This window comes from Leuciscus leuciscus, assembly GCF_965113295.1.
Source record: "Leuciscus leuciscus genome assembly, contig: HAP1_SCAFFOLD_663, whole genome shotgun sequence".
In the NCBI taxonomy this organism is placed as follows: Eukaryota; Metazoa; Chordata; class Actinopteri; order Cypriniformes; family Leuciscidae; genus Leuciscus; species Leuciscus leuciscus.
Window position 1 is genome coordinate 5,306 of NW_028118077.1, and position 22,747 is coordinate 28,052.

A 22,747-nucleotide genomic window follows, 5' to 3' on the forward strand; every position below is an offset into this window, starting at 1 on the left:
TAAAAATAAAAGTAAATACATTTATTAAAAAAATAATAAATATTAACATTTTATATAAATATTACTAAAATAACACATGGATGGTATTGTTTCTTTTTCCATATAATGGTGATCCCAGAGAACATAAATAAAGTGGAAAAACTGTGCTTAATCACATTGCAAAAAAACAGGATACATTTTCTGTAAGCAAAAAAAATAATTGGATAAAGCTTAAATAATCGCTCTTTTTTTTCTTTTTTTTGTACTATTGGATGATTTAGCTAAACCTACCATACTGATTGAATACAAGAATGAACTGATTATTTGTAGATGAAAACGTATTTGACGCAGGAGAACAAAGTGAGACGTCTCTCTTTTGCAAACAAACAGAAACTGATATGAATAAACTGAATCCCTCAGTTTAGAGATCTGAGTCATCTGCCATCGCCAGGGGAATACCTTCAGGAAGACACGCTCGAAAAACTCAGATGCATTAAAAAAGATTTAAAGACTGTGGCAAGAAAACTTTGGAAGAAGCACTAACTATCAACCCAGCAAATACTCATTTCCAAACACCAGAAATTTCCTTAATGCCTGAAAGTTGCAAAAAGCCAATCCATCAGTTCAGAGCGTGCTATTTAGTTCATTTCTGGTCATTTTTGTGTGCATCAAATGGATAGAAAGCTTCTTTATTTTTTTTAAAGGAACCTGCAAAAGGTCCGATTTTCCTGTAGAATAAACAGTAAATGTAGATAATGTGAATGAGTGTAAATGTTGAGCAGCAGCAGCACAGAACTCAACTCATAAAGCAGCCAAACATTTTTGTTTTTTTTCAGGATTAATGAGACTTTGGAGCTACAAAAACAAGTATGTGGGATATCAGCCCAAAAAGTGCAGTGCTATTGAACTAAAGAAAGTAAGGGTGCTTTCACACTGGCATTTTAGTTGGAAACAGGGCACGGTTCGCATGAAAAATTGGTAATGTGAAAGCTGTCATACAGACCAGGGAGGGCTGAACCCGAGACTACCTGTAGGAGGTGATCTGAGTTCAGTTGCACTTGAACTGTGGCGTAATTCGCGTGAATGTGAAGGCTCGGACTCGGGTGCGTACTTGTTCAGGAAGTAAAGCAACCTAGGAAAACATTTTAGCCAATGACGATGTCATTAGGTCAACAAAACACATGTAAGGAATGACAATGGTGATGATTTACCTTGGATACGAGCGAGAGTGAGAGAGAGTGAGTGCAATTAGAGTGGAAAAAATGAATGGCTTTTTAAATACATCAGCTCGATTTCGCTCCCCTTAATCTGCACGTTTACCCCCCACGGCGCCACCATTTGGTTTTCGCAAGCGACAACAGTGTAACCAGTTGTAACGCAAAGGCAGAAGTTTGAGTAAAAAGCATGCAAACTGTTCTGTCGTTGCTGTACAGACGAGCACAGAACAGTGTTGGACCAAAAAATGTCACAGATATCTTATAAAGACCTCAGGGAACTGTGTCAACTTGTGTAAAAGTTAACCATGACGGTACATGCAAGTCGATGAGATGAATCAATGTAACTCCATAACAACTCCATAAATGTATCCATTAACCATTCAGAAACGTCCAGGTGCTTCTAAAAGTTGCAACCTCTTCCTGAGTCTCTGCAAAAGGGGCAAATTTGACAAGCTATAATAAATGATCTGGGGTGTATTTTGAGCTGAAATTTCACAGACACATTCTGGGGACACCATAGATTTATATTACATCTTGTGAAAAGGGTCATAATATGTCACCTTTAAATAAAAACATTTATTGTGGGTGTTCAAAAACAATATGGTTTTCATAAATCATATGGCTTTAGAAGACTTAGTGGCTTATTGGAATATAGCACATAAGTCATATGAACGGCTGTTATATTTTTATCACAATTGTTTTTGTGATTTTGGGGGTTGATAACTCTGGTCAAGATCTAGAAAAGAGCAACATGAATATTCTTTATAATGGTGATATAATGTAGATGGGTTTGGAACAACATGAGGGTTAGTAAATGATGACTGACTTTTCATTTGTGGTGAACTATCACTATACACTAAAAATCAATGAAATACGGACACAAGAAACCGTCTGAAGCACATCTGGGGTGTTTCAGGCACTGAAAACGCCACATCTAGAAAAAACAACCAGATTTTAATGACACTTTGAGCGAGCGTGACATCGGTGCTCACAGCAGATCCCTGTGACGGAGGATTCTGGGGTCAACGAATCAGATCATGTTGTGTGTGAATGCGTGAATGTCTCTGCGCTGGTGTGTGTGTGTAGTGTGGATGGACCATGAGAAATTCCATTGTCGTGTCTGACTGGAGGGATCAGATCGAAGTGACATTGTAATGAGAGACTCGCTATACACACATACACATCAACAGCATCAGAAATAGTGTCATAACACTGCATGTACTTTACAACAGGGGTGAGAAGAAACGCTCTCTTCCAGCGAGGAAAGACTGTTCTCTCGTTCTGCACACTAACACTATCTATGTGACACACACACACATAATTTGTCCAGAAACACCACACATCACAGATGTTATTTCTTAGAAAATGCATAGCCAGAGTGTCGTCTAGTTGTACATATTTAACAAATCTCAATTCTCAAGGTGCAGATTGAGTTTTCTTCAACAGCATGTGTTATTATTCAAGTCGCCGCTACAAACTTTAACACCAGGGCTTGACAGTAAGGTTAACAGATTGTCAATGGACCGATCGGGCCAGTGCCACACGTTTTTTCATTTACACATTTTTTTTAAGTCCTGCCAATTTCTATCCATCTATCCACCCACCCATCATTATTTATTTAGCAAAAATCTAAACCACTAGCCTAACCAGGCCATTAGAAACATCCTTAGTGTTGAGCACTGATTAGATTTTGCCTAAAAGAGAAAACTGACCATAGAAGAGGACAGTTTGTGTCAATGCCCACTAAAGCACACCTTGTGGAAACATTATCTGCATTCATGTACTTCAGTATGTTTGTGGTCTTACTGATCTTAGATCCTTTCTTAACCCTCTGCTGGTTAGTCTCTGCTCTTACCTGGTCCAGTAGCTGGTTGTAGAGCTCATGGCAGTTGTCAAAGATGTATTTATAGGTGGAGTCCAGACAGGCCTTCACACAGTCTTTAACTACCATACTGGCTCTGGGAGGACTCTGCAGCTCCTGCACCTAGAATACAAACACACACACAAACCTCAGAATTAGTCAAATACTAACACACACATGCTTAAAATGGTTCATCACAACTTATATAATCAGTAATCATGATTTATGGTTTCTAAGGTATTCTGTGTAATAGTTTCTATGGCTTCCTGAAAAGTTTTCAGTGTTGCCATGTGAATGCTTTGGTTGATAGTGATGTGGTTGCTAAGGTGTTTTGTACTATTATGGTGTAAATTAGAATCCACACAGAATACTAGAATCTACAACCATTCAGGGTCCGGTTGCAAAAACATAGCCATTATGTTAGGACAACTGGTGTGTCCCAATTCGCAATTTGCAATCCAAATTCTATGTCATTTTGTGGTATAAATGGCACGAGTAATGTTCACACTGAATTCCAAAATGAAAAAGTGCACTTTAAATACCCGGATGATGGACTTATTTAAAAAAAAAAAATTTTTAAATGAGGCATGGAATGTTGAACCTTTTTTTTTTTTTTTTTTTTTTACACTTCATGCACTCAAGCGGCTCCAGAACTCTGTAGCAACTGCATAGCAAAATAGCATAGCAACTCAGACTTACTAATTACTTCCACCAACAACACTTCTGCAAACACATAGTAACTTGCTATAAGGTGTTGCATACTGCTTCAAGAGTCCAACAAGTCTCTGTGATATATATATATATATATATATATATATATATATATATATATATATATATATATATATATTTTTTTTTTTTTTTTATGTTTTTGTTCCCCATCACATACGTCTGATCACTTAGTAAATACCAGTACAGCTCTACTCAACAACAAACAAGATTTGAGGAATCATTCATGTAAGGAGGACAAATGCTTCCGAACGAGCTAAAAGTCTCATACTTCTTGCCATTAATTAGAGAAGACAAACACACACACATTTTTCTCTCTATTTCTCTGCTTTTCTAGAATATTTTGGACGTATTTCTTTCCTTTTACAGGAGCTGAAGAAGATACTGAAAACACTCCCTCAGAATATGTAAATGAATAACATCAGAATATACATTAGAATGCACTACTTTTGCCTTATGTAACTGACTAATGTGTCCACTCATCTGCCTGTACCGTGTTGGTGTTTCTGAATGCGGACGCTAAGGGGAGAAATAAACATCACCCCGGCATGGGCACTCTTCCATTACCCATAATACATTGTGACAGTTGGAGTTTTCATTCTCTGCCTAGCGGTGTTCTCTCGGTGGGCGGGGCTTCCTCTGCCTCTTTAGCCGCGCTTCACTGATTTGCCTGATCAGACCACTCTAGCTGTCAGTCATTAAAATGACAAAGCGCTTTTTATCAGATGCAAGGCCTGGCTAAGGAACTGACAGCGCTAGGTGTGTATGTGTATGTGTGAGTGTGTGTGTGGATGTGACATCATTTCCTCATGCCTCAGTCTACTCTGTACGACTCATCCAAACACACTCCTTAATTCTCGCATGTTCACAGGCAATCAAATCTGCATGTGGGTCAATGACAAACAAAGAAAATCAGGAGATGATGACAATTCTTATAAAAATACAAGCCAAGTAGGTAAATTATTTAAACATATTTTCTTATATAAATTAAGAAACTTTGAGATAAGAAACTTAAAATCCTGAAAATGGTTTTCTTGTCATATGAAAACGAAATGGCTTCCACCAAGTCAGTAACATAAATTATCAGTTAAAATTATTTAATTCATATAATAAAATATAACATATTAATACAAAAATAGAATTTATATTATTAAATAAATGTATTATATTAATATATATTTATATATGTACAGTAGTACATATGAAAGCGCCTTATAAATGCCTCATTCATTCATTCATAAATATCTGTTCTTGTAAACAAGTTTAATAAAATAATATTTTCTTAAATATTAATAATACAAAAACAACTTCAGTACAGTCCTTGTTTTTAAGAATTGCATTTTTAATGTAGCTTTTAATACATTCATCGATCCAGACCAAAATAAAAATGAACATCATCATTGACCCACATACAGTTTTGAATAAAACATTATCTATCTACATCAAAGACCCAAAACATACTCCACGCAAGTACACAAACGCTTCTAGCTACACAAGCTTGATTCATGTCATTGCATTCTGAAATGTGTCAGGATGATATTAATAATGCAACAAGGGCACAGTTTATGGGTTAATAATAAAACATGTGGTTTAATGGCACAGACATTTGAGGGAAACTTTAAATTTGTGTCTGTGTTTGCATATTTGCATTTGTATGTTTGTGGCCTGGACTGAATTTGACAAAACGAAATAGCAAATGTGTGCACGTCTGTGTAAATGAACTATAATAGCCTGGGAGGAGAAAGGAAGGGGGAAAAAATCAATCACTGTTTATTATTTGTATTGGATTTGATGTCTTTTTTACAACTCATACTGAACAGCAATTACAATAGTCAGTTATTAAAATACCTGCAAACGGCACAACAGAAAATCAAGCTCAGTGAACTAACAGCAGGGGCCAATCGTGGCCGTGATCTCATTTAAAGTATGTCTACTAAATAAAATAGTCTGGTTTGTTCCCCTTAAGCAACCTAAAGCTCTGAGTAGTGTGATTTTACAAGCACTTTTGCTCTGAATACATTTCCAGAAACAGACGTGGCTACCCAACAGCAAGAAATCAGTATATTCTTTATTACTTTTCAAAAAAGGCTGTATTGTCTCACTCAGAACTGAGCTATAAGTCAAAGACGTTTTTATTGCCACTAGACCCCCAGAACAAGTGGTTCTTGTTATTGTGCTCAAATAAATTTGACTCAAGTACATATTTCAAGAGCCAAAAGATTTTTATTTTATTTTGTGCAAACAAATGAGAAATCATAGAAACCCTGCAGCGCCGGTGAAAAATATTTCATTACAGACTGCAAAAGTGCAGCTTTATATTCAGAGCTGATGAAGCAGAACATAGATGAAAACAATCAGAGAGTATATTCACTTTATCTGTGCTTGCTGAAGTGAAACCCATCAGAACTCTCTCAATGCAGGACTCTTATCAGGAAAGCTGTGATTAGCAGCTCATTACACTCGAGACAATCAACACGAGATCTGTATCAGAACGGCTGTGAATGAATGAGTGAAATATAGCCTATCAGAAATACACAATCTGACAAGTCAAGAACTTGTCAGGGTCATATTTCAGCCCCGAAATATATAAGAATAAAGATAATTAAACATATTTTATGGCTATTCTCGCTTTTTGCTCGCAGGTTTCTCTCTAGAGCTCCCCCCACAGCTTCGGAATAGATATTTGACAACACACTGTTGTAAAAACTCGTTGTTGATTCTCAGACACCAGAGGCTATAGATCAACGACATCAAAGCAGATGGGACGTTCTTTAAAACGTCTTCTTCATTCGGGTTCGGACAGCGTGAGGGAGCGCAATAATGACAGCATTTTAGCAGATTTCTTTTGGCCGTAAAGCAATTGTTTACATCGCGAGACCTGATATCACGCGAGACTTCCTGACGCAGCGGCCGGCGGCCCGCCGGCTCAAAGTTGCAAGTGCGTATTTTCCGCTCACGGGCACCAGGGGGGTGCGAAACGACCACCATTCAACCCGAAATAAGTAATATAACCATTCCAATGACTCCGAAGCTGTTCAGTTAAGGTAAAAAAAGTTACTTAGTTCACCTTTAAGACAATTACACCCTAAATTACCATTACTGTAATTAGGGCTGGACGATTAATCGAAAAGTAATCGAAATCGCAATTTTATAACATCTAACCGGTTATATCATTTCCTTAAAGGGTAACTAAACCCCTGGTCAGAGCCTGACTCCACCCACTGGCAATATTTGAAAAATGCTGGAAAAGTGGGCAGACCCCAGCAGAGATAGAGGGGACGAACTGAGGGCGGGGCTGAGCGGGGGGGCGTGCACCTGAGACCCGCAGTGACGGATTAATTGACAGCTGCTGTCAGACTCTAAAATGGAGAGTGACTCACAGGGTCGCAAGATGACGTAAAGTACATGCATCTTTATCGAGTTGATGTCAATTGCACACGCTCTCTGTAGGCATATTCATATTTTGCCGCTATGTGAAAAAATCCAGCAAAATGCGCCGGCGCGTTTGTCGACCCCAGAGGATTAACTTTAGCCTAACCATAAATTGTGATTAAAATATATATGATCACTCACATCAAGACACCGCTGCGGTGGTGGAGTCCATGCAGGAGGAGCAGCGTTTGGCTGTTCAATGAACAGCACTAATAAAGCCCCATTCTTACAGATCACAAAAAAAAGTTGGTTTAGGGTTTAGTTACCCTTTAAGCTTGTTAATACTTTCCCCTTAAAAACATACTACTGCGTGTGTAGTCACGTGACTTCACACCATCCAGTCAGCGGCATAGAACCAACATGGAGGAAAACTCAAACCTCACAAAACTGTGTCAATTGTATGTGTTTTAAGCCTTGCCAGTTTGAACATTCAAGCGATTCAGGCGACCCAAGTTTGAGTCCCGGTTCAAGGTTTGGGCTTTCTCAAGCTAACATCAAAGTTTGTTTCCTTCAAAATTTGTAAAATAAAAAAAATCCCACCTTTAATAGTTACCATTAAATGTACCATTTAATACCATTAAATGTAATCGAGGTAAAATGTTCAATTAATAGAGATTTTGACTTTACGTCATATCGTCTAGCCCTAACTGGGAACGCCAACGAAAACATCATATCCGTTTATGCCGTTGGGGAAAACAAACTATTCGAATTAACATGCGTAGACCTTGTTAGGTGCTTGATCTTTACTCTTTACCCCGATCTAAAGTTTTATATCCTGCCGAATAAATAGACGCTCCGTGTTGCGGTTTAACTGGTTACCGTGTTAAGTTGTGACCTTACGCCAGACGTGAAGCCTGTACAATACGCCCATTACAATAAAACATTTGCACCACATGATGCTGATATTATAGTAGAGATTAAAAAACAAGAAATTTCATTGCTTTTAATGGCAAAAGTTTATTTAACAAAAACGCCAATAAACTCATACTTGATACAGGACTCAAACTGCGTCAAGAAAAGCAGTCAGCTTAATGTTAAAGCATCTTATCGTGTACAAATTGATGTAAGATTTCAAAAGTCTTCTTTGTTTCATTATGGGAGCTGGGCTCATGTTAACTTGTGCCTCAAGCTGATATATAGTCACATTAAATTGTATGACACTTGAATGACATTTTCTCATCAAAATGCATGCTGCTCCCCCAAATATTACACAACATAATAGCCTACTTAATAAATCACCCAGTCTTTTGATAAAGACGTTTATTCAGTGTTCGTGAGTTTAATGGATTTAGAGATGTATTACATACATTTAACGTTTTAGAACAGAATCTTGAGCTATGAAATGGATATTTTTCTGAATATACCGTGAGCAATGCAAAGGGCGTTTGTTTATGTACAAGTTTGTTTGGGCTAGAATAGAAACATGAAATACTATATTATTTCCATTGCAAAGTATTTACAGTATATATTATGATATATATATTTGGTAGTGAATTCATGCTGGTGTATTGAGAATTAGAAATGGGGAAGAATTGTGGGAGATAATGTGCTTAATTGTCATGAAATTAATAACAATAATAATGCAAACAAACTATATATCTTATTTTTCTTATTGGTTTTGGAGCAAAATATAACTTTGCGGGATTCATCCAAAATTATGATGTGAAAGGAAGTTTGTTTGAACATGATTTTTATTTTTTTATTTTTTTATATATATATTTGACTACTTAATGCAGGAAATTATTAGAAAGTCCTTCACACTGAATAACAACTGCAATAATATTTTGACTGCCTATGAAAGTCACAAAACCCCCTGATAGTTTCATTCATATTTTTATTTGAAAGAATTCTCTTTCATGAAATGCATGAGGTTTTTTAATTTTTTTTATTGTGTGTGAGTCATAGTGTGGAGTCACACTGCTTTAATTCCAGTTAAATAGCCCACACACTTCTCTCTCTGTGTGTGTGTGTGTGTGTGTGTGTGTGTGTGTGTGTGTGTGTGTGTGTGTGTGTGTGTGTGTGTGTGTGTGTGTGTGTGTGTGTGAGTGTGTGAGTGTGTGTGTGTGTGTGTGTGTGTGTGTGTGTGTGTGTGTGTGTGTGTGTGTGTGTGTGTGTGTGTGTGTGTGTGTGTGTGTGTGTGTGTGTGTGTGTGTGTGAGTGTGAGTGTGAGTGTGAGTGTGAGTGTGAGTGTGAGTGTGAGTGTGAGTGTGAGTGTGAGCGTGTGTGAGAGAGAGAGAGAGAGAGAGAGAGAGAGGAGAGATAGTGTGATTGTCGTACCTTCATCCTGAAAAAGGTGATGCTTGTCAGCAGGTCAACGGTTGATTTTAAATCCTGGAGTCTCTCTGGATTTCCAGCAGGGAAGTTATCCTGCAAACACAGAATAAAAGTCAGATTATATTTGAAGGGTGAAGATAAATAGATTAAGATTACAGCTATATATTTGATGAAAAGAGGCAAGCGAAAAGACAGCATAGCTCAGACAGATGGACTATATAGGTCTATATTTTGGCATAACAGAAAAATAAGTTGGAACAACCTGCAAAACATGTAGTTTGTACTTACACAAAGATCCAAAATAAGTACAGATTATCAAAATTTAAATGATAGATGTGGCTATAGACTGATTTCAGTTTATCGCATTAGAGTTTGATGTTACCAGTTGCTAAATTAACAACAATTAAAAATCCCCAGTATAGGTAGGTTTAGGATTAGGTGTGGGGGTGCGATTAGGATTAGGGGGTGGGGTTAGGATTAGGCAATCAGTTAGCAGCTGCAAGAAGACGCAAAGAGAACAAAATGTTGTACTCACAAAAAAAAAAACGGATAGCTATCTGATCTGTCATCGTAAACAGTCAGTTTTATATCAAGTGAATGTAAACAGTTGAGGAAGAAAACGTGTAACAGTATATTCGGTCTTTATGACATCAGCCTGCTGCCAATATACCTGCTGCCGTCTGTCATTGATGTTAATAAAATAACTAAATATTTAATTTATGCTATTGCTAATAGATTTATTTGTTCTTATTTTATTACTGACTGTTTACTTGTCTTTAATAGTGCTTGAAATGTATATTAGTTAGGCTAGCGGTTTTTGCTCTGGTTCCTGTGTAAGTGTTCTTTAGGCTACTGATTTGTATTCATAGTATTCAGCTGCAACAGAATGTTTTGCAAAAAGACACAGAATAAATATGTTCGACATCTAAATGTTTTGACTTTTTTACCTTATTGGAATCAAAACTGGACAAAAAAGAATCATAATCGGACTAGATCAAATTAAAACAATACCCAACCCTAAACACAATACTCTAATGAGCATAGAAATTGCATATAGAAAACATAAATATTAGGTAAAACATAAGATCAGTTTGCATGCGAGTAAGATCTGATTGAATAGCTGTTTCTTCTGAAACATTATGATAAACATCTCTATATGGTGGATGTTTCACCTGTTAATATTTCAAATGGTCTTTTACTCTAGTTGAGGAGCTTTGGCAGAGATGGATGGTTAAAAACATGTCAACATGAGTCATCTTCATTCACCTAGCAGCATTATGCAGCAATATTAATAACCAAAACGTATTCCATCGTCATGAGCACCAATGACAAAATATATCATAATATAGCAGCATGAGCAAAATCCGCAACAGGCAGAGAAAATGTGTTCTTGGGCTGTAAAGCTATCAGCCTGCCCGCTCTAGCATGAAGGAACACAGTATATTTACACTGTGAGAAGAAGAGGCCATGCATGTGCGGACGGTCCCCAACACAAGACGAGCTTGGAGAAAACGAATGCCGTGGGAACCTCTGCATCTTTGCATTGTGTTCTGTCGGATTGCACTGATGGCAGCTGAAACAAGTTATAAAATGTCACTGAGTTTTGTGACGGCATGGTTATGCAATAGTTATGACTTGGTTTTGTAAGAATGAGAAGAGACTCCTGTGGTCTGAGGTACGCTTTTCGTCACTTTTATCAATACCAGAGCATCAGACGTTGCTGTACTTCTTGGCTGGTGTTTCACCGCAGCTTTCTAATTATTCAGAGCGAGTAATGGAGTGCTGGAGCTGTTTGTCAACAACCACCACCAAAAAAACCAGAGACAAATCAATTTAGGCTGTTTTCACACTTGCTTTGATTCCACATCCCTCCCTCTGCTGCCGCAGGTCTTTCCTCACAGTATTTTTGGGTTTGAACTGCGGTATTCCTAACAGCAGCTGTTTATCAATGCAGCTAGTAGCAAAAAATATTTTTTGTGAATTTTTGTGAACAGTGAATTAACTGATGTTAAGAGATTTATAGGTATCTAGACATAAACCTTAACTAAGATTAATGAGTGCTGTAGAAGTATTGTTAATTGAATTCTATGCCATCAATATTTCTTTACAACTGCAAATAAAAACAGATTATTTTCATACTAACTGCAAACTACTTGAGTTCACATGAACTGCCCACCATACAAACTGAAATCTCAGACTTTGGGCTACTTCAAAATCTCTAGTGTGAACAAAATTGCCATGAGGTGTCTGAAATCGAGCGTGCCAGAATATAGCATCACTAAAATAATACTTTGCTTCACTCTAAAATTCTCCATGGCCGTTTGAGGTGAGGAATAAGTGCGCAGAAGCTCTTGAGTGATGTGAAATGTCAGAAAAGGAGAGAGATATTAACATATGGTTGGGCTTGAGGCAAGCCGGTGTGCTGGGAACAGATTGCTCAGGTAGGAGATCATTAAACTGTGTGTGCCATCAGTGGGTCGGAATTTTGATCAAGAACCATCAGAACGTCGAAGGACCCTGAATTCACTCTCTTTTAACATGTGTAACAGCTGTGTTGTCTTATAGTTGTGTTCAATAAACCTCAGGCTCACTTACCAGAATCAGAACTTGCTCTTTATCTTTACATGAGTTTGTTTACAAATATCATATGTGTGAAAACCACATGCATTCAACTACATTCAGGTTCCTTTGAACAGGAATCCTGAAAAAAGAAAATACATCACGGTTTCCACAAAAACATGAAGGAGAGGGACAGTTTTCAACATTGATAATAATAATAAATGTTTCTTGAGCATCAAATCAATTTCTGAAGGATCATGTGACACTGAATACTGAAGTAATGATGCTGAAAATTCAGCTTTGCATCACTGGAATATATTACATTCAGATCAAATAAATGCAGCATTGATGAGCATAAGAGACATCTTTCAAAAACATTAAAAAAATCTTACCGACCCCGAAATTTTAAAGGCTAGTGTATGATATTTGTGACCAAACTAATTTGATTTCAGACCGATGGCTAAAATAAACTGTTGCAACACATTGGGCACATGGAGTATTGTGCGATCAATCTTTTCCATGATGAAGTTATTGTTTTGAAAGCACATGGCCAGATTGAGCAGAAAGCTTCTAGTGTTTTCTGGAGTTCAGTGTGATTTCAAGGCGTTTGGAGAAACGTATAACCTTGTGCAAGTGTAGAGGAGATAAGTCTGCCTGCGGTTTACTGAACACAACTATGATGTAGACAAAACAGACGCAAATGGTTTAAATTCATCTAATAAAGCAGCGGCGTTAAAGCACTCTGGAGGAACAAAACCTGCATCGGGCAATCCACACGAGCAACCGAAAAACCAAACACACTTTTTCTCAGAATTTCATTACAGTCAAATCCACAGAGCGCTGCAGATCTGGAGTGTATTACTGTCAGGACATGTTGCCTGGAAGCTGACGGCCGGATAGCAGCAGGTAACGGGCACTGAATTCCCTGGATGCCTGCCAGTAGAGTGTGTGTAAGTGTGTGTGTGTGAGCTTCCTGTCAATGCTTTCTAGCTCACACACAGATATAGACGGACTGCACATCTACGAAAAAGCCACAGACTTAAATATGTGATCTGACTGCGAAAGCGTCCTTTCAGAAGAAACAAACTGTCAGACTGAGAGACATTTCTCTCGTGACGTATTTAGAGACACAATTAGTATAAAAGCAAGAAGGTCAGCACGAGTCAAGAACAATCTTTGATTTTCTGAGACACTTTCTCAAATCGTTGCTTTGTACGTGTATAAATGGACCTTCTGTTCTGTGAAGAGCTTGTATAGGCGTTTGAATGTCTTTGTAAATTAAGGTAGGGGATCACTAAAAGTGATGCAAGGGTCAAATTATCTCCATGGCGATGAATAATAGATGAGTGTGTTTCTTTCTGATGTCTCTGAAATAGAAAATCCATCTGGAGCAGCGTAGCGTCTGAGAGATGCATGTGTGCTAAGATCTTCGGTTTGACGGTTGTGCTTTAACTCACCCGATACTTGGAGAGGTCGATCCTCAGAGAGTTGTGAAGCTGATCCAAGAGTTTGACAAACTTTTCTCTCTGCAGAAAACCAAAGTCACAGAAAGCATATCAGTAATGCATCCTGTCATCCATCTATTCTTTTGTTTGTGCATTCATTCATTCATCAATTCAATCATCAACATATCATCCATTCATTCCATCATTTATCTATCTGTCCATCCATCCATCCATCCAACAATCCATTGTCTGTCCATTCTTCCAACCATCCATCTATCTATTCATTCATCCATACATCCATCTATCTGTCCGTATATTCATCAATCCAACCTTCCATATATCTATCTGTCAGACTGTCTGTCTATCCATCCATCCATCCATCCATCCATGCATCCATCGATCCATAAGTACATTCATTAATTCATTAATTCATTAATTCATTCATCCATCCATCCATCCATCCATCTGTCAGTCTGTCTATCTATCCATCCAAGCATCCATCAATACATCCATACATTCATCCATCCATCCGTACATCCATCAATACATCCATCTTTCTGTCTGTATATTCATCCATCCAACCATCCATCTATCTATCCTTCTGTCTGTCTGTCTTTCTGTCTATCTATCCATCCATCCATTTATCTGTATATATGTCTGTCTGTCTGTCTATCCATCTGTCCATTTGTTTGTCTCTTTGTCTGTCTGTCTATCTATCCCATGTATCATTCACCCATCCAAAAGCAGTGAGACTGACAAACCCCAAAGTTGGATGCAGCAAATCGGTCAGAGGCCGAGATGTTAGTGGTTGCTGTTGTTGTGTGAGCGAAGTAGGCATTGATGTTGGCAAGCAGGTTACTCATCACCGCAGGAACACCGGGACACATGTACTTGGATGAGAGACAAGAGAAATGACTGAAAGAGAGAGAGAGAAACAGATGTTAGATTCGGTCATAAACACACTCATGAGCAGTTTACCATCCATAATAATATTGGGGTGGTGGCGCAATGGATAAGACACATGCCTTTGGCGTGAGAGACCCGGGTTCGAATCCACTGTGAGACACCAATGTGTCCCTGAGCAAGACACTTAACCCCTAGTTGCTCCAGAGGCGTGCCACCTCTGACATATATAGCAATTGTAAGTCGCTTTGTATAAAAGCGTCAGCTAAATGAATAAATGTAAATGTAAATGTAAATGTATATTTCATATCAGATTCCTGTGAATTTACTTGCCTTGAGCATTGAAACAACAACAAAAAGTTACTCCTGAATACAGACTGTTTCCTAAATGCCCCATAGATGACTTCTGTACTGCACAGAAATAATATTACTGAAATACTGATTAAGAACATGATAAGAACAAACCGGAAAAGTATTTTTTAGTAAAAAAAATTTTTAAATTTTTTTTTGTAAAATGATCAAATGTATAGTTTTTTTTGTTGTTGTACATTTTACTAAGTAGTAGTAGTGAACATAACACACATGTAAATTATTATTTGAGGTATGCACACATGAAATGAACTGCATGATCCATCTTATGTCAGAATTAACAGACAGCACAACACAGATCTGCTCATGTGTCGAGCCGCAGGGCGGTGCAGGAAATTGCTCGGCAATGTCAGCCACTGTTAGAGGAGATTCATTAAAGAAAGATATAAGAGCGAAAACGAGATACTGTAGGAGAAGAAAGAAGAGAGACATCGACTAAAAATAGCAGCAGGCCTGCAGGGCTTATACACACTCACTCTCTCTCTCTCTCACACACACACACACACACACACACACACACACAGTGCAATACAGCATCTCACATGTGCACTGCTCTCACACACTCACTCACATAATACAGTACTATTTGTTTTGTTGAACATTTCACATAAACAAACGGTCCATATAAACACATTTTTCTCTTTCTCTTTGGTATATAATAATGTATGAATGTAAATAATGAATAGGCTTAATAAAGCACACAATGTATAATAAATAAATTAATTTGATAAAGCAGCAAACTAAAAATATTCTGCATTAAATTACTGTCAAACGGCTCTAAACAAATTATTCAACTGGATCTTAAGCACAAAACAGACCACAAGCCAGCCATTTGTTCAAGGTATACACTAAATGAAAAAAAATGCAGAAATCTGTCCATGTGAAAGTTGCACACTTGCATACACAAATATTGAACATACCCCGGTATTAAAAATTGTTTGTAAAAAATAAAATAAAATAAAATAATAAAAAAGTTGAAGAACTAAACTTATTAAAACTAAAACTTAAATGAAAATATATGTAAATCTATGTCACATTACAGTGTAATTATCTAAAGTACTGAGTAATATTAATTAACAACATGTCCTTACTACAGGGTTAGGATTAGGGTTTGGTTTAGGTACATGTAATTATGCACAATTTATAGTTATTACTATAGTAACTACATATGACGTGTAACAAAGACATTGTAAAATAAATTGTTACCGATTTTTTTTTTTTTTTACTGATCAAAAATTACTAAAACTGAAAATAAAATGAAAACTGAACATATAAAAAGCTAATTCAAAATATTAATAAAAACTACAATAGTATATAGGCCTATAAATACCAGTAATATTAATATATACTATAATTTCCACACCCTGAAACCACACCCACTTAAAACAACCCACATATTAAAGCCACACCTACTTAAACCAACCCACAGACTGAAACTGTAAAATGAATGCTCTGTTTTTACCTTGTTTCTTTGTGTTTTTGGTTCTGTCCTGTGTAACCCGTGTGCCCTGTCAGCTGACCTATTTTTCCTAGTCTGTGTCTGTTTGATTCATTACACCTGACGTCCAATTAATTAGCTTATTAGTTCCCTCATTTGTTCTAGTATTTATACTCCGTGTTCTTGCACTCCTTGTCCTGTCTCGGGTTTTCCTGAGTATTTTGGAATTAAAGACTGTTTCTTGGATTATTCCTGTCGTGCGCTTTGTTTACAACTACCCGTGACAGAAACCACACTCACTGAATTTTTTATTTCTTAAGTTTGACAGCCTCCTCATTCGCTTTTCTTGAATAATTATTTGACCAAACTCCTATTAGCATGAGTAAGAATGGTGATGTTTGCTTTAGTAAACACCCCTGATAATATTACATTTCTGTTCTTTACAATAAGTCTGCAAGAAGAAGCCGTAGGCCGTAAAGACGTGACAACCGAACATTAGTACTTGCAGACATTGATTTGAACCTCATTAGTTCTGATAGCATGACCTCTGAACCCGAACGGCCCATCATGACACGCACGGGAATGAAGAATTATTGTGCCTCCAAGAAAAGGTGAAGAGTTTTCCCTTCCTCCATCCATATTCCCTCCTCCCTATTTCAGACATGATTGAAAGATGCTCACGGCTAAATCAGAATAAATTATATTTGATGGAGAATGTTGACTTCCTGTTGCCTGGTAACCGCTTGCTTTCTTTTCAGCCTATGACCATTTGCTCTTTCCTCATTACTAAAATCCTTGTCTTGCTGCTCCAGTGGTTCGCAGAGCTTCGCTGTAAATCAGAGAAATAAAACTTGCCAGCAAGTATTGACTCGTCTTCTCTCTCTCTCTCTATCTGCTGTCCTCTTTAACCTCTGCACACCTCCCTCCAATCCAGGTCTTAAATTCCCACGCGACGTCAATATCTGGGATATCATCTGGTAATGAGTTACTCCTGTGATCTGTTTTCATTATGGTTGAGAATCTTGGATTGTTCTTATTAAAGTTAATTTAACCATTAAATGCATGAATGTTTCACCAATCATTATTACTAACACGGATGGATCTCTGCCTGACACGATAATATAAAACTCTTCTGATATTAGAGTAACAATTACAGAAGAATAAAATAAAGCATATTTTCTTATCTTTTGGAGCATGGAAGGGTTCAGTTTGAGCAGATGTTTTAAACCATCATCACTGTTCTCGTCAGAGCTCATTTCTCAGAACATTCAGCATCTGGCTCATATTCGCAATCTCAAACATATTCTATCATTTTCAACATCTTCAAAATCAGTATTTTGATCGCCAGATCGACCATCAGACAGTGACACTAATATCTGACTGCGTTCAACACTCCCTCTGCAGTAAATCGCTGAGCCATTTCAAGTTTTGCTGATTGATACTCCCATTCTTTTGTTTTCTGCCTGCGGTAACTATGAGTGAAATGTCACTTCATCATTGCCACCTTGTGGAATAAAGGTGAATTGCACTTATTCAGTCGTCAAATATTCAATTATAGTTGTGCAGAAAAAGAAAAAAAGATTACACTGTTACACATTGGGTCGTTAGCGACCCTATACAATTTTTACAAAACATGAATGGGAAAACAGGCATTCTTTAATAACATTTTTTAATAAAAGAAATGTTACATTGTTTATAATGAATTGATTATAGTCATGAAAAATGACTCTGATGTGTTATTAGTTTGAATCAGTCTAACGACTCACTGTATTAATTCTTGACTTTTCGATGAACTTAAGTCATTATTATTTTTGACAACTAATTTTTCTTAAAAGTAATAAAAGAATATAATTGTTGAGGCACTGGAATTGTTAAGGGTAAATCAGACTGTAAACCAGAATTATTCAGTTCCTTACATTCCTAATGACAACTTGCAGTTCAAGGTACAACATTTATAGTTTTGTTGTAAAAAATTATGCTTATATATATACTGTATATATATATATATATATATATATATATATATATATATATATATATATATATATATATATAGGCTATATATATATATATATAAAGCATAATTTTTTACAACAACACTATAAAAGTATTAATAAACATAACTTATATACTTATTTTGAAAAAAAATATGTATAGTTTTTCAATGTTTGTGGCCTTTTTGGAGATTTCTAAAAACTCATCCCTAATCTTCATCTCCTTCCAGAAAGCTCTCAACAGGCTCATTTATGATGTTCTGTAAACCTACGGACCAACATGCTGCTGATGGCAGAGGATTTCACCCTGAAATCATTATCCCCCCCTTCAGCAATAAAAAGTGCTGAATGGTAAAAAATATGGGCTGCATCTCTAATAACATCAGGAACATTTCACATGACTTTGTTAATGATTATAGGGCTGAGGAAAGGTCATCAGGGCAAACATAAGCATCCCTGGAAACTGTGCGAGTAGCTTCACGAAAAGACCCTGTGCCATTCCGGGCAGGATAATCTCCACACATCGTCCATCAGATTTAAAGTTTAACCTGAAGAAGTGACCTCACTCATATGCAGCAGATATTCGAGCAAAAAAAAGAGACTATCTACAAGGTGGTGCTGAATGATTTCATGAGGTGTATAAATAATTCTACATCTAATCATTTAGGCCAGTTCCCCTGATTCAGTACCGAACACTCATTGCTGGAAGACTATCATTTATTGAATTAATCAATATCCATTATCCTAAAACAGAAGCACAAATCAGCAGATGCTTTAAAAGTCAGAAATTGACCAAACAGCAGAACCTGACGTTTCTCTGGATCAACAAGAAATACTCTAGACGTAGGATCCAAAATTTACACTCAGCAAGTGCCTAAATGTATTTGGAGTCATTTGCCAGCTAGCCAGTAACTTTATTTATGTATTTAATGAATTATTGCCTGCAGAAAGGCTGTCTTCATGGCACGAACAAAGTGAATAACAAGTCGTACAATTAACAAAAATATATATAAAACATTTCAGATTCAGATTCATATAAAAAATGTAATAAAATAAACATTAAGGTGATACTTTTTTCAAATACACCAGTTAAACATATCTTTGAGTAAAACATCTGTTTACCTTAAAAAGATGTTTAAAAAAAGATGTTTAAACAGTCATAGGAGTTTGAAAAGAAAGGCATGATGGAATAAATAAATTACCATTTGTAAATCTTGAAATGACCTAAATGTAATAACTTTATCACAGTGTGTTCTCACATGTCAGGTTCATTTTCACATGATGCAAAACAACAGTTAAATAATACCATCTGAATGATATTTTCAATAAAAATAATGCAAAAACAATACATTTTTATGGCCAGTAATTTATCTCAATTCACCCACCGTTGGCAGGTGTGGTGAAAAAAATAAATGTTGGTCCCTGCTTTAAAGTCTGTTTAAAATGTGCAAAGCAGGGCAAAGATATATTGTTTGTATGCAAAATGAAATTACAATGTGAAGTTAGAGCTTCTTTATGCATTGCAATCATCTAAACTGGAACTGTCAGCATTTAGAGGCTTTGCTGAAACATGACGAGAATAACTGCAATGGCCAAGTCAAACACGACACACTTTAAGACTACTTACAATCCAGAGAGACCATTTGTTATTTTCTGCTCAAATCTGACCTTTTTGTGAGGTTGTCACATGACCTGTTAAATGTGGCCAAGGTCTGAACATGTGAAGCTCCTGAACTGACCTGAATGCGTAAAACACCCTGACATGTTCATTAGCAGTAAACTACAGTAATGATAATCAATACTAGAAAAACTGCAATGAGTCTAACATCTAACCGCATGTCATTTATATACGGCTTAAATCTCCCTACACTCTCAAACTCTTTATATATTTGGACTGTAAATAGACAACCGTTCAAAAGTTTGTGGTCTGTAATATATATATATATATATTTTTTTTTTTTATGAAAGAAATTACTTTTGTTGAGGAAAGGATGATGCATTAAATTGAACAAAAGTGACAGTAAAGACAAAGTGTGTGTTAAGGGTGAGAGGTTTTCACTGGGAGCCTGAGCAATTCTAGTAAACAGTGTGATTTATAAAGCTATCGTGTGCATGTATGACCATAAGTCATCGAAAGACTCGGAGTGATCCAACACGAAACAAGCCTTTCATAAATTCCTGTTCAAGCACAATCAGCACCAGTCATGAAAAATGCCAAGCGTCATCTTTCAAAAGCATTAAAGACGGACAAAATAAATACAGAAAATACAGAAAATGCAGTGAGCTATTGGCTGCTTTCTGTTAAATACTATCCAGTGCATCACATGTCAGACTTATTATTCAGTAAAAGACACTTAATATCCAATAATAATGTTGATTTGACAGCACTGACACTATTGGATGAGAACAAAACTTAAATAATATAATATAATATAGAACAAAACTGAACTGAACTGAGCTGAATAAATACACTATTGTCTTCTATTGACCTGCTTTATAGCTGAATATAATTTTCATAACTGTTCCATAATTGATTCACTTTTCACAGTTTATGAACTGAACCAACACTACACTGGCTATCTATTGTCTTTTAGAGCTGCAGAATTTGAATTATCTCATATTTGATGGAGTTCGCATCACTGATTCTGAAAAGTCCTATTTATTACTGTGAAGCTGCTTTGAAACATCATATTGTGCTATATAAATAAAGGTCACTTGACTGACTCGCGATCTCCAAAAAACAAATGAAGCATCAGAAACTGAAAGGGTTCTTCACTCACGTCATAGCCTGGTAGATGGACTCCACACCAAAACGCATGGCAAACTCATCCACGATCTCCTGCGACACGTCGTCAAAATAAACCTTCCAGGCATCGTCGCCTTTGACTTCTGGGATCTTCACGACTCCACTGTTCTTCACCTCCGTCAGGTAGTGGAAGAGATTCTGCACAGGAACATAAGAATCATGAAGAGCCATGTTATTTCAAGAGATAAACAGAAACGGGAAACCTGTTTAGGGGCCAGGCACTGTGCATGAACTGCAACAACATTGATATGGAATAGATGTCGAGAAATATCAACAGCACAGCCAACTTGGAAAGGTTAACATTTCAGGGTGCCAACCTACTGTCATCACACCGACAGAAATGCCACAACACTGTGCAGCCAATGGTGGTATATAATATAATATAATATAATATAATATAATATAATATAATATAATATAATATAATATAATATAATATAATATAATATAATATAATATAATATAACATAATATAATATAATATAATATAATATAATATAATATAATATAATATAATATAAAAATAGCGAAATATGGTATATGTAATCTAAATATCACTGTCATAATATAATTGTATTACATTTTGTCGTGTTTTACAGTAAAAATAACATTCTAAATTTAAACAATCTAAAAGTACATTTAATTAGCAAAAAATGTACTCGTAGAAAAATACAGAGAAAATGTATTTATCCCATTGGTTTTTGCTATATTAAGCACAAATCTACCAATATTTTATGAGTATTAAAGATATTTATGTATTTTTACTGGAAAAAAAAGAAAAAAAAATTATTTGCAGTGTTTTGTGAAATGTAGTTTACACATACCTCGTGTAAACATGTGTACTGCCCATGAGGCGGAGCCACCTTCTCTTCTCCTTTCATCTCAACGCTGATCTTCAGCCTGATGGCCCCCGACACCATCGACTTATCCGTACGCTTCTCTGCAGGGAGAGACGACAACAAGAGCAAGAAAGGTGAATTGAGCATGTGAACAGAGGATAGATAAGACCAGAAGAAATAGAAATAAGACAAGTGAAATATTGAGGAGTGCTAGAGCTGCAGAATTTCCCTCCTCTCTGACCCTGTCAATAGCACATGTGTAATGCAGCTGACCTCAGAACAGTGACCTGCAGACAGACACACACCAAATCTCATCAGCGTACGGCCATGTTCCTTTACAAATCTGACCCCAGGTCAAACTGCAAATTTAAGCAGGCCAATGAGCACTGAAACAGCCGCCAAATTTAGAGCATCAACCTAAGCTAAAAGTTTAACGTCAACCATTGTACTTTTGTAACGTGAGACTTTATCTTTGGTATAAAATGCACGATGATGAATCGTGCTTCAGAAACGCTTTCCCCGCCACTGACAGAATTGTCTGTAATTTATGAGATAACTATGTAAGCTTGTTTCCGCCACAGAATAAAAAATAAAAAAGTAATTGAGGCTTTTTATCTCACAGTTCTGACTTTTTTTCTCACAATTACATCTCGATATAAATATTATATATATATATATAAAGTGATATGAAGTTATAAAGTCAGAATTGAGTGATATAAAGTCAGAATTTTGTGAGAAAAGTGAGAAATAAACTCGAAATTCTGATTTTCTTTTCTCAGAATTGCATGTTTACATCTCGCAATTCTGACTTTATAACACGCAATTGTGAGATATAAAGTCAGAATTGCATGATATAAAGTTGCAATTGCATGTTATAAAGTCAGAATTGTTAGATATAAACT

General features: G+C 36.5%; 1 protein-coding gene across 1 annotated transcript; it reads right to left on the reverse strand.

The window, feature by feature from the left end:
- Positions 1-2,862: 2,862 nt before the first annotated feature.
- Positions 2,863-22,276, reverse strand: LOC309491878 (protein unc-13 homolog B-like; the record flags this gene model as incomplete). The annotated part of the gene is made up of 6 exons (XM_082190902.1): positions 21,831-22,276; positions 20,981-21,144; positions 14,258-14,411; positions 13,509-13,577; positions 9,496-9,585; positions 2,863-3,180 (listed from the first exon to the last, which is right to left on the reverse strand). The coding sequence occupies exons 1-6, from the start codon at positions 21,990-21,992 to the stop codon at positions 2,863-2,865; spliced, it is 957 nt and encodes a 318-aa protein (XP_082047028.1). The 5' UTR covers positions 21,993-22,276.
- Between the last annotated feature and the right edge of the window lie 471 nt (positions 22,277-22,747).